The sequence below is a fragment of the Strix aluco genome, chromosome Z, assembly GCF_031877795.1.
Source record: "Strix aluco isolate bStrAlu1 chromosome Z, bStrAlu1.hap1, whole genome shotgun sequence".
NCBI lineage: Eukaryota > Metazoa > Chordata > Aves > Strigiformes > Strigidae > Strix > Strix aluco.
Window position 1 is genome coordinate 40,261,469 of NC_133971.1, and position 18,087 is coordinate 40,279,555.

Consider the following 18,087-nt stretch of genomic DNA (forward strand, 5'->3'; position numbering starts at 1 on the left):
TAAAGCTTAATCTTTATTTTTAACAAAGAAACTAATACTCTCACCTTTATTCATGCAGTATTACTCATTAAGGACATATATATACTGGAATCAAAACTGAGAAAGAATAGACTCAATATGTAGACAAAACTCTAGTTACCTGAAGTGAACATGTTTCTGCACATACTAAATATAAGCTGTTGAGATGTACTGTGAAAGTTACCTACCATCTATTTCTCCAGCATAGACCTCACCAAACATCATCCAGTAAGGCTGAAATACAATATCTCGTGCCAGAGTCCAAGAAGGAGGCTCTTCTGGTGAAAGGATTGCCTTTCGTGACACTCCAAAACTCAACAGGACTATGGCCATCATGACCACAATATAGAACATGTTTGCTGTCTGGAAGATATGTTTGCATGACAGAATTAGCTGTTAATTATATGTAAGAGAGACATACATTTTAGGGAAAAGTATCAATCACTGCTTTTACAAATCAGAATATAAAAATAGGGCTAATAATCTAATATGCTGTAGGATACAAAAATATTTTATTTCTATGACTTGGACTACCCAAGTATTTTATAGAGGTTAAAGAGATCCTGGATCAAAAAGGCCACAATTCCTACTTGCCTCTCAAGTAACTCTTAAGATCTTAAGCAAGATTTGAAAAATGCAGAGACCTCATGATGGTTCTTTTCCTCAGTGGTATTTCTTCCAAACTGAGAGCAAGGAATAGCAGTGAAAATGATTTTGCCTTCTAACATTGAATTGAAATTACTATGCAAGACAGAATATAAAGGTATTAATAAGATAGTTCCCAATAACCAAGGGAAATTACAGTGGGAATCTGCAGATGTCCCCCAAGACCAGGCAGCAGTTCAGCAGCAGTTCTTACACCAAAGAGAAAAAAAATTAACTTTGATCTCAGAGAAATTTTGCCTGCTAAAATGGGATATAATTATTTGAATCAAAATGTAAAATAATAATGAGACAGTTTCTAAGAGCTAGGGGAATTATCTATAGTAGTGAGCCCATCTGCAAGAGACAGTGATTTTTCTTTCTCCTATTATCAAGCCGGATCAGAAACAACTCAAATGCAACCCTTCTCTAAGGAACGAAGCAAAAATGGCTTTTGTGAATAAATTCCAATAATGAATAAATTAGAGAGAACTGAAATCTAATTATGGTCAACTCACAAACAAAAAAAGGCATGGTATTTTCATGTAATACATTCACTATGAATCATTACATGACCTCTCCTTTGACCGTCATTCTTTTCTGTCACCTCTGACCTTTACATGTTCCTCAGCAGATGCCTTAACAACAAAAATATTGGTCCAAAGCAAAATACTTACCATTTTCCCAATCATTGTCAGGTATGGGCCAGCATGCTGATTCACAGCAAAAAGATCAAGGAGCCGAGCATACCAAAATATTATATCCAAGCAGTAAAGTAGCCTCCCTGCAGTTTGAACAGGGGGATCGGACCAGCGCAAACCAAAACCAATCATAAACAGGATGATAGCTACAGAATCAGTAAAATTCCAGTATTCATAAATCCACACCTTCACTTTTTGGCGGAATTTTCCAGGTTCTGAGATAAATACCTGAGTAGAATGTGGAAGAAAAAATAACAACAAAACTCCATTAAAATCACAGATACATTCTTTAACCTCTTCTGTTTGAACTATTTCATGATATGTGGGAATGTATCTTTTTTTTGCTTTTTTATTTTTGCAGGCCCATGTACTGCATATTGCCATTCACCATTAACCGAGGTTTGTACTTAAATGTGTAGTGTCATATTGTTCAAGTATGCCACACCGAATAGGATCGCTCTTCCTAAGTAAAAACAGATTCTGAGCCTGGACGCATTCACTAAAGAGCATGTTCCTCAGCAGAAAAGAGCAGCCAGTATAGAACTGTTATGCATACATAACATTAGAAATTAACAAGCATTTTCTAGAGGAATGGTCACAACCTGCAACAGCCCTTTCAAAAGCCCTTAAGTCATGGAAAGTACCAACTTAACCTTGCTGATGGGAAAATACCTAATGCCTTCTACTTCAGATCGAAAATATAAAGAAAGATCCTTGTATTCCACCAAGGACATGCTAAAAAAAGGAGTGCTGGCAACTAGCAAGGTAAAGAATGAAATGTTCACTCCTTGAACTGTGAGGTGCCCCAAAGTGATTTTAAGCTTCACTGAGCAAATGTGTGAAGTGGAATCTTTGGGAGGCCAAAAATAAAACCTCTGCACATTGCACAAGTGAGGCCAATTATGCAGTGCTATGTAAGATCACACTGATAAGTACCAAACAAAGAAGAGATTTTGAAATGTTATGCCCTGATCCTGCAAGAATTTACGCATATGAACACATTAATGTAAACAAGTGATCCTACTCAATTCAGATGGACTAACTCACATGAGGAACTAGTTGCAGGATCAGGGCCTAAGGCTTTAACAATTAGTTGATACAATCTAGAGAAATAGAGGTTTGCAGTAACATATAACAAGGCCCTCAGCAGTTAATTAGCTGCATGTGTAAGACACAGTGTCCTACAGTCTTTGCCAGCAGACCAGAACTAGTACATGGACAAAGAAAATCAAGTAGAAGACATGAATTTCAAAATCTCCAATGAATGTTAATGCTAGAAAGAAGAGCTCATGTTTCCACTGTCCCACCATCAACATGATGCAACAGCACAACAGTGATTTGAAAAGTGCTTGCTATTTCACATTCAATTTTTTTCTCAATTAGACAGTCCTTGTGTAGATTTTTTCAATTTTATCTCATGCAGCCACAGAACTTTTATGTTTACCCAAGCTTCAATATATTCCCAGTATTTCTGCTGCCCCTTGAAATCATTCACCTCTCTCATACCGATGTTGCAGTCTTCCGAGTGACCTGTTGTAAAAGCATCCTTCACTCAGAACTATGACTGGTTTTTTTCAGTTTTATTCCTCTTAAAGTACAGCATTTCAAATGTCGCATAAAAGACAACTCACACTACTATTGTGTACTATGTGCCGATTCTACAGTGAAGATACGTCCAATCAGATACCATAATTTGGGAAATACATAGCTGCATTTGTTCCCAACCTCAGGTTTGGAGTGCAAGTTGTGTTCAGAAGCTCGGATCTGATCTACTGCAAATAATTGCAATTAATTTTGATTGGAATATCATTTTTCCATGCTCAATGAACCCAGCATTAAAAGTGGATTCTGTTTTTTTCCCATTTTGTTTATAGAGAGTCAGGTAGACTTGATGGAGAGCCATAGATTATCAGAAAATACTAATTGAAAAATTAATTGAAAACAATGTCCATCCTCAAAGTAAGTATCTGAAGACAAACTCCCTATGTTAGAAGAAATCTAATTGTCTGCTCAAAAATTTAAGAAACAGATACCTATATCGCGGCTCCAAATCTCAACTCAGCACAATCACTCTCAAGAGACCTGCAGATTACCACTGGCTTTACAGATAAAAATAGAAATTTAAGGACAAACTTTAAGATGCATTTTCAAAGCCCAGTTACTGGTCTTCAAATAAAAGACTTCTCAGAAATAAACACCCTGTGTACTTCTTTTCTCTGCTAAATTCTCTACAAAAAGAATGCAGGATTTGGCATTCTTCAGTTTATGGTATTCTCTGGTTTATAATATATCCCTGTAGATGAGAAGTGTGAATGGAAAAGCTTACCTCCCTGACTTTTTCAACAGCAGTGCTGAAAATATAAATGATAACAAGCCACTCTTGCACACTCGGTCTTGGTTCCATCTTCACCAACACAGTGTAAGTGAAGAGCATGAGAAATGCCATGTATGCCATCTACAAAACACACACTATATTATCCATATGCACAAAAATCTCCAACAAATTTCTGCAAATGTATTAACAGGTGAATAGCCTGACTATATATATTCAAACTAGTGGGGCACTGTCGTATTTTTGAGCCTAAAACCTTTCCTCCAGTTCTTCAAAGTACTTTTTATGGGAATATCCTTAAACATCATTTGGAAATTGGTGTTTTAGTGCTGAAAAAATGGGAGCAGAAGACAAACTATTGCAGCCCACGTTCACCTAAGTCCCAAAGCCATATATGAGAGACTATTTTATCTGCACACCATTGCCTGAATGTAAAGGCAGTGATGTGCTTTTATCCTAACCTTCTGTAGAATCAAGTAACCATTCTCAAAGCTACATGAATCACTGCTCATTAATCAGTGCCTTCCAAAACACTGGAAGAACAATATCAGGTGGAAAGCACATATTGCCACAACATGCTATAAATGTAGTTGAGATAACAGATTAATAACCTATAAAGCAATTAACGACACCCTGGTAAAGGAGTAACAGTTTATGTACATAGTTGTCTGACCCAACAGGCAGCCTGATCTTAAACAGCCTAAGCTCTACTGACACAGGGTTAGCTACTAATAAATGCATATTTCTCTACAGCAAATTATTTCCTGTAGATTAATATTCACTTCTTCAGAAACAGTTCCTAAAGAAAGGGACATGAATATCTGTGAGGTATTTAAGGCGTTTAAGGTCAGCTTCAAATCTATCTCTACATGTGCAATTAACCACTGCAGAGAGCTGTGCTAGGATTTTTCTATATTTCCTTACAATTGTTTTTTTGTTCTTTGTTTGTTTTTAATGCAGCTGCATGATTTTAGGAGAAAAACTTTTCACTTAATTGTGAGAGAAATATTCAAATGTCTTCCTATCCATCTGACCACTAAGTGGCTGCAAATCCATGCTAGGCAAAGTAAAAGCAGCATCAAGTAGTATTTGAAGGAACAAAGGAGGGTTTTGGCAATCTGAGTTCTAGAATGATGACCAACCGTGTGAAACCAGAACTTGACAATTGGTGCGTTGTAGAACTCATAGATTTTTCTAGTGCCAGGCAGGTTTCCTTGTCCACCGTCTACTCGGCTTTCATCAGACTTCTGAGCAACCTTTTCCACATCATAATCCTTCTTTAAAAGGAAACAGCATTTTAAAAGAAACTCACGGTCTATGATTGCAAAGGTTGTGTTATGTTAGAGGGAAGACAGGCACAGATGTTTAAGCTCTGTTCTGAATATACAAACCATTACTGTAGCTTGATTTTGTCTGGTTAAAACCACCTCATTTGCAATAATTAACACTTTACCATTATAAATACTCATTTAGAGTTTGCTCTTATGACTACAGGCAGTGGACTGAACATCAGCAGACCTGAATCAACTCCTGTTTCTGCCACACGTTTCTTTAAGTCTTTAAGGAAAGTCACTTAATCACTCTGTGTCTCACTTTCCCCACCTATGAAATACAGGTAAACAACAACTCCCGCTACAACATAACTGTGTTAGCTAGAACTCCACTGACAACTGTGGCGCATTCTGAAATAAGGGAATAAGCATCAGATTTCCACTCGTATACAGTTGCACAGAAAATGTCAGTCAGTGAAATTATAAATACAGAATCTAATTGCTATTTTTGATGTATGCCTTATTAGAAGATGAGGATGAAATAAGTACTCTCTTACAAAGATCTGCCTACAAAAAATACAGGTAATTTCTTTATTATCTTCAGTAAAGTAAGAACAAAAAAACAAGAAAGCAAGCACACTTGATTCTGTATCCAGAGTTTCACACTTGTCTGAGTACTCTGAAAAAACAGATATCTGATTGTTGCTGAAGCCTAAGAAGAGCTGCATACCCACAGCAGTGGGTATGACAATCCAGAAGGAGACTGACAATCCAGAAGGTGCTGAGAGGAGTATTCAGAGATGAAGGAGAAAGGCCTGGGGGAACTATAAATAGCTAATAGCTGGACAAAGCTGAGGGAACCAGCCTTGTTCAGTTTTGTTTCAACGCTGGCCAATTGCCCTGTCTAATATCAATTCTAAAACTTACTGCTACTAGACATCTGCAGTATAGCACTTTTTATGTGACATATTTATCCCTACTACACAACATTTCCTTGGGTTATCACATGAAAACTGATTTTCTTTCATCACATTAGATCCACCAGAGAATTTAATACAAGAATCATCCCAATGTGTTAACATCAGATCCTTCCAAGCAAAGGAGAGAATCTGTCCCATGAAAGAGTGCAATTTCCAGCTGCAGCAGGTCACTGGAATTTATGAATGTGTGTGAAAGATGTTCTATAGGGTACATGTACACTGTTGAAATTTTCTGTGTATTCTTCTATAACGTTTCATATCAGAGTATTTAAGAAAAAATAGGAGCTCGGCTTTTTGTTTTAAACAATGCTCTATATTGGATAAAATCAGAAGTTAAGCTTAATGCTCACACAGGAAGGAAGCAGCTCTGTCTGAGGCAGGTCAGAAAAGTGCTTATGCACATTGCTGTGTTGCCTTCTACCAGACTTCAGGGGTGGTCCTGCTGCAAATAATTGGCCTGTCCTCTGTATTGTAGCTGTTACCTAACCCCATAAAAAGCATTTCTGAACTGACTGTATTAGACTGGTACTGGAGGAGATAATGGCTTAGAGCATTTTTCTGCATCAGAGAGAGAAAACACAAGTGTGGCATTGACAGGTCTACTACACTGCTGTGAAAGCCCTCAACAACAACCCACTCTCTTTTATTTTACACAAACTGAAAGTTACCTGAGAAGGTCCCAAGTGATCTACAATGCTTATCTGCTGTAAGATAAGCAGAGCAGAGCAAAAAAGATTGCCTGACAATCCTGTTTTCACTGCTTAGCACCTCACCAGCATTTACCCTTTTGGATGAAAATTCTCCATCTCTGCTGCCTCAGACTGAAAACTCTTGGAAATTTTCAGTTCAAGGAACGCTTTGTGGAGAATGAGAAAAAGAAAGGACAGGCACTTCTGCCTAGCAAAAGTCTGGAAATTCAGATCTTAAAAGGCAAAGACTTCACCTATGCTGGGGACTCCCCACAGAAAGGCCTAAGAAGGACTTTTGCACAACCACAGGTCCCTGCAGAGTGTTTCACGACTCAATTCAGGTGACTAAACCAAAAGCACAGTGCTTCTCTTGTGCTTTGAATGGCATCTCTGCGACGCTCAAGCAATGCAGAAGTAGAGATACCCTGTTTTTCAACAAGGAGGCAGGAGTTAGACCTCTGGAAGGACTATGATGTAATTCAGGAAACAAAATCTCAAGGATAGACTAAGAGTGAAGGATGGCCATGGAGAGGGGGAGAGGCTGCAGCTGACATGTGGGGCAGAGGCTGCTGGCCAGGCAGAGTGGGAGGAAAGAGTGAGCTGGAGAGGATGGGACCTGGACTGCCTCAATTCTGCTGTTTCCCTGCTTTGGACACCTCAACCAGAATTGAGTTTTATGGATGTGATTTTGTGTATGATATGAAACCATTCTTAAGTTTATTTTGTATACAAGATTACGTAGGTATGCAGCTTGAATAGAATTTTTGTCCTAAAATACCTGCATAACTGACAGATTATTATAATCTCATTCTACTTCTGTGAGGTTGGGAGGGATTTTCTCATTATGACAAGTACAAAAGTGACACCCAGGACAGATGAAGTGCCTTGTCCAAGGTCACTTCAGTCTGCATTCAAACCAGGGATCAAACCCCTACTTGTTGAGAACTCACTCCTCAGGATTACACTGTGGTAAACAGACACACCCTGACACACAAATGACTGATCATTGCAGACTAACCAGAGACAAGGCATCTTTAGAGCTGGTTGGGCTCTCATCCCCATGGTACCATGTGAACTGGTGGAAGTCTTGAGACTGAGGCACATGAGACATTTCTGCCTTGCTTTTAAACTCCAGCATCAAGATGGTGGGAGGCAGGAGAATACTCATAATGACCTAAAAGAGAGACACAAGATTCAGGAAATTAATTCAACAGTGAGAGCCTAGACCTGAGGCCATAGTCTGCCATGCACGGTGCAGCACAAACCCAGTGCAATCCCACTGGTCTGGAAGAGAATCACTGGTGTGGGGAATCTCTGTATCATGCTCCTACAGCCTCCAAAGGAAGCTTGTTGCTCTTGACCGTTTTGTGGCTTTGAAGAGTGTCATGGTATCTGGGAATACTTTAGATACTGCTCCCTATGTTCAGAGGGCATTCCACCCACCAGCAGCTCTTCTGCACAACCAGAAATGTCCAGCAGCAAGAGCAGGTGGGGAAGGACTGAAGCGTGCTGAGAGAATGGGAACAGGCAAAAACCCCATGAAATGAATTCTCCTAATGTCATCCCACAGCTGCTTTTGCAAAGAAGTAAAACAGAAGTAAGTACTGTCTTCCCTCCTCACATTTCTCTCCCAGATGTGCATATTCCAATCCATGCTTAAGCACATCTGTCTGAAGCTGCATTAGACTTGTTCATAACCACAACGACATATATAGAGCATCTAAATAGCATCTAAATGCTCAGAAAAAGCTAGAGTGATGTTACCTTAAACCAGGAGTTCTTCCGCATCTTCAGGCGTCCCATCCACATATCAGTTAGCAGCATCTGCGTGCAAGTATGCGATACAAAAGGCCGTAGCCCCACAGACACTGCTAGTTTTAAGCAAGTTGAGTTGCTCCAGTTTTTCAGTTCATAAGTCAGCAACTTCATGGCCATCTGCTCATTTTGTTTGAATGCTTTCTCCAGCACATCTAAGGCAAGCTGCCCAAATTCCCTACAGCAGAAAGGAATTAACAGTTAATATAACAGGGATCAGTCAAAACTCAGAATCACTGCTGCAAAGAGGTTGGTTTGAAAACTCCATTAACTAGATTTCAGCTAACAATCTCAGTAAGTATGCCTTCTCCTATTTCTCCAGTTGCTTTATCAATATATCTAGTGAAAAATAATTTGAGGAGTAAATTTAACTATTAAGTCCTAATCGCAAGGTTTAAGGTCATCCTGCTTTCTGGTTTTTTTTATGTGTTGTGTTCTTAACCTCATTCAGTGATCAAAATGGACACTGCGAAGTTTTGTGTACTCCCTTCAACAACAGACTCATCACCACTGCGGGCAAGCATTGCAGGCAGTTGCAAAAGCCTCTTCTTTTAAACTGGCTCTTAAACACCTCTGTAGGGAAGACTCCTCAAGGAAGATACACCTTCCTTTATATTCAGCTTTGGAGCTGCATGCAAAACAAGTCAGCACATCTTACCGTACTCTGAATCTGTGATATGATGTCTACAAAGCAGACAATATGTCATTAATAAGAAAAACTACCAGAAAACACTAAGATGAAACTACAAACTTGAAGAGAATTCTTGGTCTACTTCATTTTTTATTCACTCAGTTATTACAACACACATTTTTCTTTAGGTCTTACACAGAGCAGGATTTAAGCACTGATTTTAGTTTGCTCGTTACCAAATGTTACACATTTGAAAAGTCCACACATATGTGCCATATGGCTTTTTAACAAGTTGAACTGGAAGGGAAGATGTAAGGGAAGTTTCAATCTTCCACTTGACCATTTAGCAGACAGTGAGCCACACATTACTGACCTATATATTTTAATTTTCAAATATGCAACTAGATAACATGCTAATAATTTTCCTTTAACTCTCGACCAGACTGCACACCAATACACAGGTCCATTATATAATATGAATAGTGGGCAGCTGAAAGTATTTTTTTTATGCTCAGTAGTCCATAGCACCAATAACCTTACAAACTCTTAATGGATTAGGAAAAGATCGAACCATTCTAAGCACTGAAGAACTTTATCAACTGAAGTGAAGGGAGAACTCATACTTTGAGTACTTCTTGAGTTCTTCTGAAGTGTCATCCACCATGTTGCTCTGTTTAGCTTCACGTGCCATCGCCCTGTAGAGTTTACAGGCCACAACAGCTTTGACCATGGCTTCCTCTCCATGCTGCCAGAAGAACATTGCCATCTTCTGCCTTTTCATTAATACTGCCCAAACTAGGAGGTCGTTATAGGGGTAGATAAAGCCAGATGACTCGTAGTTCTCTGCAAAGTTTATATCCTCTTTTGATTTCTTCTTACACTTATGGAAAGCAGTGGATCTTTCCTATAATTTTTTTTTTTTTGCAAAAAAAATCTCAGTAAATGGTTGAGGTTCAGATTCATGTAAATAAAACTGCACACAAATCTGAATTGCAAGTAGCAAACTATTTGATTGTTATATACATTTAAGTCATAAACCACAGCTAGGATCACATTCAAATCACCAATGCTAAGCAGCTGGTAACAGTAGCGGAGGAAAAACACTCCATGCTCTGTACCCATGCCATTTATAGCCTCCCCTTCCACAGTGTTGGGCAATCTCCAAACCCTGTGATACCAAGACCTTACTTTCACTCTTTTCTTGTACTTGTGTCATGACAGAAGAAAAAGCAATCAGTAGACTGAAACATACACCATGGACTTGTGATACTTAAAGATAATTTTTACTGTCTGCCACGCTTGTAATGTAAACTTGATATACATTCATGGCTGGATATCTCTCCATTAAAGGCAAAGAAAAAAGTCTTACTGGTACAAGTGATGTTGTCTCAGTGCTATAATGGGTTCATTTTGGCTCAGACTAATTCCAGTAAAGCCATTTAAATTCATTCTATTTTATGTTTTGTCTGTCAGATATAGGTATGTGGCAACCTTTGCTCTTTTATCATTCTTTCTTTGAAAGAAAATACTCTGTCATCATTTTCCAGATACCAGAACTGCATCTCTTCTTCACAGGCTTACTGTAGCTACTTTAATAAGCAATCATGAGAAAACATCAGGAAAGTCAGAGAATTCCTACTGTTGTTTCCAAATAAGAAGAGTTTTCACTCTGCTTGATGTTCAGAAATTTGGTGATACTACATTTCAGTGAACAAAAGCCCTTAGCAACAAATGGATGGAAGTTAAAAAGTATCAAAGTGGAAGTCTGAGCCTGATTTCAACATTAAAATTGCAAGACTTTTACTTCATGAACAGTGATCAGTAAAACATTCCACTGGAATTTAATTAGAATTATGATAACATCCTGACCAATGTATGGCTAAAATCTCTCAATAAAATGATTAGCAGCCTAGTATGTCCTAATCAAAGTCTAGAATAAACAATTGTATTACCTTGTACTTGTAAGGCTGTGCTGTTCTGAAGAACTGAGAATGCAAAGTACTTTCAGCAGATCCCATTTTGCTCCCTGTCTGATTACTCTGGTGAAGGGAATGAGACAGGCTCTGAGAAAAGCTGGAGAGCACTCTCTAGATCCAAAAGCATACCACAAAACACAAGGAGAGAAATGCAAATTAGATGAAGTTTGCCTGTACTTATGTCTGATTGCAATGGTGTCTGTAGAAACTCGTAGTATTCAGAGACTACTGAGTCAGCAATCACTGTAACTATCACTGTAACTATCAGGAAAAAATGGCCTGTTTCACATTTAATTTTAAAAATGTATATTTTCTAAATCTCTAAATTCAGAATACTGATTTCCCCAATAGTACCCACCAATTACAACAGGGCTTGAACCAGATTGGAATCGCCCAACCTGGAAGCTCTTCCGAGTGCCTACCTTTATAAGAAGTACCATAAGCCCTTTAAAAGACAGAAGTTCTCTGAACTTTTTGCTGATCGTTTCCTCTGACAGATGGTATTTCTAGCACCCCTGGGCATTTTGTTCAGTGTTGACTGAGAGGAGAGAATGTTATCAGCCGAATCACTAAAGCTCTTCCCTGCAGTTTCTAGTTACAAAATAATGTGGTTTCACCCATCCCTGTTAAGGTTGTAGTTCATGAGGATACAGTGTTACAACTGCTCAAATGTATCTTGTATTAAGCCCGTGACACACAGGAAGCTCTGTCTCTGTGTTTCTATTCTCCCCAAGTAACAGTTTCAATTATTTCTTCTCATTTTCTCTGATCAGCCTGAGGTTCTTCTATTAGTCATGAAAGCAGTACATGGGGATGAGAGGTTCTGTTGTTTGCTTTTTAACATATGGAAGTCCTTCTACTCGGAAAACCGGAGAGAACTCTTATGTGGTAAAACTGCTCCTTCCATGATGTGGGGAATGATATTCAGCTAATTTATTGAGAAGTTTAGGCTTTTTTCAAGTTACTGGTTTTGGAAAGTCAGTGGGAAAAATGAAAGTGCTAGTATGTTTGCACACTGTCGTACTGAGGCAGTTTGTTTGTTTGTTTCCAGAGGTGATGCTACTGAAATGCAGACATGGCACAATGCTATGCCATACAGTGAAACCATACAGTGAAGCATCTAGAAGGTGCAGAACAGTCCAGGCACAACACTCTGCCTGCACAAAGCCATTGCACCATGGGTGCAGCCTGGCACATCCAGCATGAGACTTCCCCTGTGATGACCAATGCATCACGGAAAAAGCTCTGCCAAGCAAACACAGGTCATTGGCCTGGGCAGCAAGGTGCACATTAGTACTGACGTGCTTCTGAAAGGTAAGACATTTGCTCAGAACTTGGGTCAGGGATCTCCATGTTGCTTGTCACTATGCCATGCTGACATGCTCTAAGTTTAGTTCAGTGCCTGTTGAATGCAGTATTTCTGTGATATGGTTCGAGTTGCAAGAGCAGAAACATGCAACTGCTTCACAGAGGGCAAATGGTGGTTGGTATAGCCTTGTCCATCTTTATCAATGGATGAAAGACAAAGAACACAACGCAGCTACTGGACACTAAGGTAAATTTACTGAAATAATAGTTAATTTAACAATCACTGGTGGTCTTGGGTGGGATTAGTTTGGGGAGGGATGTTACTATTTTATGTGCAACCTCTCCACAGTTGTCAAAGAGATTCATAAACCAGACAAGTAGGGCATGTATTTATCTGATACTCTACAGACAAACCACAATGACTGTGTTCAGGTGTCACATTCTGGCTTTTCTTGGTGACTAGTGGTAGCCATTTCACAGGAGTTACCTTGTGTTTTCTGTAGAGATCATTGTAGAGAATTCGGAAGTGCTTCCTTGTGTAGCTGCTCCGATAAGCTCCACCAAGGAGGTACTCTATCACCAACCCAATATCAATCAGTGATATCTTGTAATCCAAGGAAAGGGTATTCTGAAACACCAAATGTCACAAGCATTTCATGATGCTATTATATGCAACACTCGACCATGTCAGCGTCCACTACTATGAGGGGAGTCTGGAAGAAGGTGCAACTGAGAGCTCCTGCATCTGTCAGGGAAGTGTACACATTCATTAGGCATATGAAACTTCCTCAGGAGGGAGAACACAGGCACATCCACATTTTCAGCCTGAGAAGTGTGATGTTCTGCACTGCACCCACATCACATAGGGACATACATTGCAATGTTCACAAGACCAGATGCATTCAACAGTGAGGGTAATGGTTCTTCATGTTAATCACCAACAGCCAAAGAGACTGATAAAAATATTTTTCTCGTAACAAGAGAAAACTAGCATGGTATGATTTGCTCATTAAACTAGTTCATTAATTAAAAATGAAGAAGTGGATGAAGCATGTGTTTAATGTTGTAATTACTGGAGACTGGTAATCTCTTGTAGATTCTCAAGACTGTCATGACAACTAGGACAGCAGCTGCACATGCATTAGCTGTACCTTCTGAGTCTCTCATCACTTCTGTTTAAAGCACCACTGCTTCCCAGTTTACCTCCACTGTCCTTCCAAGACACAATGTCTGTGACAAATTATATGAAGAACAGATTATCTTCCAGGCAGATTTTAAAGATTATTGGTAAAACCTTAAACCACAACTCCTGGAAGTGAGAAATGGGCCTGTACATAGATGGGATCAGAAACATTAGGTATTCCTAGCGGTGTATGCCTTTCAGGCTGTGAAAAGTCATTTCTTCATTAGACTAAGGGATTTTTCAATAGACTTCAGTGGCCAGACTCAGTACAGCCAGCTAAGGCCACCCAGCCCTTGGGAACAGAAGGCACCAACATGCTGAGCACTCTGCATGTTTTGCATGGGCAAAAGCACATCTCACAGGATAGAGTTTGCCAGCTCTGTCATTGAGTTAGGCAAGTATCTCTGACTACCTACACCTGTAGATACTTTTCACCACTAAAAAGCATATTTTATGCTATCTGGGCAGTCTGCAATGTATCTCCATTTGAATGTAGCAGCACAAAGCTGGTCACACTAATGGAGAAAATAATCTGAAATCCATGGTCACATCACTCTGGTGACTGTCCTAGCTACCGTGTTACCATATTTAATAAGACTCCAACTGCACAACTCACATAGCACTTATGCATACTTACAGAACCTCAGGTGAAAAAGGCTTTTCAGCGTTTAGACCTGTTTTCAGGTGCCAAGTGAATTTAGCTTACCCAAAAGCATAGAAAATTTTGAAATTGTGCAGCCATTTACTACCTAAATTCCACAATTCCACTTCAAGTACCAAAATCTTCCCCTTAGATTACACCCTGAGCTTGCCCAGCGTGTCTTGAGATGTAACCAGGACATGGGTTTTAAGAGAGGGGTCACAATCACTTCAGGATCAGTGAGAAAGGTTTCTCAACCTGGAAAAGTTCAATATATTTTCAGTACTGAGATCTTCCAGATCTATCACATAAATTAGTCCTCAAATATGTCCATCAATATGGGAAAACACAGAAAATAGCGTGCTATGGAGGCCAGAATACCCTATCTACAGAACCACCAATGGGATTGACATGAAAGTCACCCACAATAAGAAAATCATATCAGGAATCCCACTGCTTGAGACCACAGAACTCTGCAAAGTCAGACTTATCATTTTATTTTATTTTAGCATTCATACCCTATAAAGAATTAGCCAATTAATCTAGTTTTGGATCTAGGCATCTCCAGCAGTGGTGACCAGATGCAGGAGGAACAGCTCAACCCTTCCTGGCTAAGCAGTGCTGTGAGGTACAATATATAACAGAAACAAGAAATAAATTAACTGTGTAGCTAAATAACAAGGCTGCCACTAAACTACTGACAGAGCCAGTGCTCTATGCAGTAGTCATTCACTGCCACCTTCTGTTCTCCTAGGCAATGCATCACATTAAAATAATATTGTATCTTGTCACAGTATCTTTTTGTTACCGTTCAACAAGGAAAGACTTTTAGCTTTGGGGAAAAAAGTAAAACCTTAAAGCAATGAGCATCATTACTGCACTAAGTCACTAAGTCTTTTTAACAATCACCTCATAATGTCACTTTAGTAACTTGAGAAAGAGAGTCTGATTTACGCAAACTGCTTGGCTTTGAAATTAAGGTACAGGACCCTTAGGAGCATTCAGTAGTAGTATGCTAGTTAATTGCTCAGGGGGATCAGTGGGATGAAGATAAAACCATTTAGTAGATGAGGAATGCAATAATGAACCCATCACTGACTACTCCTAAAATTCTCCTGTATTACCTGATAGCAGTGCGTCAGTGGACACTGAAGTTCTAAGCTACTATTTTTGGCCCTCAGGCTTTCCCATGTCTATTACCTGTTTCACATCTCGAACTAGGTGATGCAAAAGTAGATTTGATGGTCCTTGTTTCTGTGGTGTGAAAAGAAAAGACAGTAAACAAACATGTCACTTGACATTAGAAAATCAATACAGTAAAAGAAAGCAGCTAAAAGATCATCAGGATAAACTACTGTGATTCAAACTCTCCCCATGAACCTCTTAAAAAACATTCCAACAGCAATCTGCAGTATCTCTGTCTTAAATCTTGACATATTCTAGAACAAAATTGGTATCACTTTGGTTAAACAACATATCATTTTCAGCAAGATAAGCATGTATCACATACCAGATTAAAATCAGAACATATTTCTCATGAGCTTCAGGTGACTACTCAGTCTGGTTCATGTTAATGACTCAAAAATAAAAAGCTGGGACACCAATCCAAAAATCCAACATTACAATAAAAAATTATCAAAACCTGTTAATTTTCAATTTTTTTCAAAAATCTTTCATAAAAATGTGGCCTAATTATCAAATCTCTTAAGCAAAACGGTATTCTTTCTAGGTGTTCTTATCTAAAGTTGCAAAGTAGAATTTCAAATACTCACTGTATTGTAGAGTTCTTCTAAACGAGATATGGTAAGAAAACGGTGCATGTTCACTCCGTGCTCTATTAACAGCTTCACAAAATCTACACGGTCCATCACTAAAGCATCCAGCATTGCCTGTTCCAAGGCACCAACCTCCAGAAGGACAGAGATGAAGGAAAAGCTTAGAAAATTATTATTGTATTTTGGGAATAAATAAAACATTCCGAGCAGCTAGGAATCTCTTTATCACAATGATGTGCCTTTACATATTTAACATGCACAGTACAAAAGAAAAATATGCTGGAGGAAGCACCTGTGTAAAAAATCCAACAGAGAGGGGGGAAAACCGAGTCTCTTTAAACCCAATGTCTATAGAGGCTTCTACAAATCTAACTTTATAACCAGACTCTGATAACACATTTCCTACTCTTTAATTGCCTTCAGAAGCTAATGTATGATAATGTAGGGGGTGGAAGGAAGCCTTTCTTTTTTGACATATGAGAAAAGCCATTTCAAGGTACTGCATTTCAAGATGTCTCTATAGAACTTGAAGTTCTTTAAAGTAGACTTCCTTTCAAATATGAGAGAGAATCTGTGTTAGGATAAACTCTCTCAAAGACACGACAAAGCAGAGCTCTACCTACAACAGTGTCCGAACAGCAAAAGCACTCTACTCATGGCACATGCACAGAGCTCAGCAGGATTTCTACATGCAAAGTAGCAAAGGAGTTGGACATACGAGGTTCATATAAATCCATATAAAGAATTTCTACATATGCACAGAAAACTCAGTGGGGTGAGCAGAATGATGACACTGGCACACAAATGGAGCAGGTGCTAATGCTAACTTGGCACATGAAGTTAGTCCCTTCCTTGTTATGTATTTACATTTGACAGAATTGATATTAAAAGATGACCATTAAATGTTACAGAATTGTCACATGTGAGAAGAAAACCTGTGCACTGTTCCTGAATTATTGGTATTTCTTCCAGAAACATCTCAGAATGACCATTCTTGTATTAAATTTCTTGTGATGTCATTTCTTGTGCTGGTAGTGCATCTAAAGAAGTTTAGACAGCTATTCAGTAGCTACTAGAATGACATTGTTCATTGTAAAGTCCATTTGAGACTGAAGTGACTTTTAAGAAGAAACATAGTTACCACTGGTTACAGTCTTTACCTTCTGAACTTTTAGGACCAGAGATCTAAAAAGAAATGGCCATAATCTGTGCATAATTGTGCATGTTTCCCTAAAACACTTAAATAGACAGAAAAATACAAAGCTGCATGGACAATCACCTAAAAACTGCAGCTTAAATATCTAACCAAAATTTGAACACATAACCACAATAACCATGCACAAACTGACCCTGACATTTGCAGGTACGGTAGACCCTGACAGTTGGAGGGGTACTCCTTTTTAATTAAGAAAGCAACTAAGGCAAAACCAAACTTTAAAACTGTGTTTGTACGTTTTATTTCTTTTTTTTTTCTTCTTTAAAATGCATGAAGAAAATATTGTTATTTAAGATTTTTTTCCTGCTTAGTTGAAAGAAAAACTTTCAGGAATTACATCATTCTAATTTTTGCTTGGAGAAGCAATGAGAGATGTAAGCCTTGTTTATTACAAAGTCTTTACGTCTTACTTGAAGGGGAGAACATATTCACTATTTGACAATGACTTTTCATTCAGATGGTGCTGAACAAATGCACTGAAATAGATATGAACAGGTACACGGATCTTTTTCAAACATATCAGAAGCAGAGGAGAGGGAGTAGGGGGACTTATAGTGAATCTGTAAGGCCAGAGGATGATCAAGGTATAAAAGAAACACGCAAGGAGATAAGGCTATTTCAGAAATGTTAAATTAATTCATTGCCTTACTGCTCACTACAGAACATGTTAGGAAAGGTCCTACATCAAAGCTGTTCTTTATGGCTGACAAATCTGAGGAACCGTGTCAAATTGAAGTGTCAGTAAAAAAGATTATAGCAGTCATTCATAAAGTTGTAGCAAATTGTGTGACCAGGTGGTATTCACCTGAGTTCCCAGGTAACTGAAGTATAGTTGAAATCAGCCCCTCTAACAGCAGAATGGAAGATGGTAGAAAATATGCCAATTGTTAAAAAAGACAAAGGAGTGTAC

General features: G+C 38.7%; 1 protein-coding gene across 1 annotated transcript in view; it reads right to left on the reverse strand.

Annotated features, from left to right (window-relative positions):
• The window catches only part of TRPM6 (transient receptor potential cation channel subfamily M member 6), a 48,936-nt gene extending 32,864 nt beyond the window's left edge, over positions 1-16,072 (reverse strand). Inside the window, exons 1-10 of the mRNA XM_074813643.1 lie at positions 15,959-16,072; positions 15,387-15,440; positions 12,851-12,991; positions 9,703-9,983; positions 8,398-8,626; positions 7,652-7,807; positions 4,836-4,970; positions 3,688-3,816; positions 1,338-1,589; positions 207-381 (exon numbers count right to left, since the gene is read on the reverse strand). Coding sequence (XP_074669744.1) covers positions 207-381; positions 1,338-1,589; positions 3,688-3,816; positions 4,836-4,970; positions 7,652-7,807; positions 8,398-8,626; positions 9,703-9,983; positions 12,851-12,991; positions 15,387-15,440; positions 15,959-16,072 — 1,666 coding nt within the window. The remainder of the gene's footprint in view (positions 1-206; positions 382-1,337; positions 1,590-3,687; positions 3,817-4,835; positions 4,971-7,651; positions 7,808-8,397; positions 8,627-9,702; positions 9,984-12,850; positions 12,992-15,386; positions 15,441-15,958) is intronic.
• Positions 16,073-18,087: the final 2,015 nt, after the last annotated feature.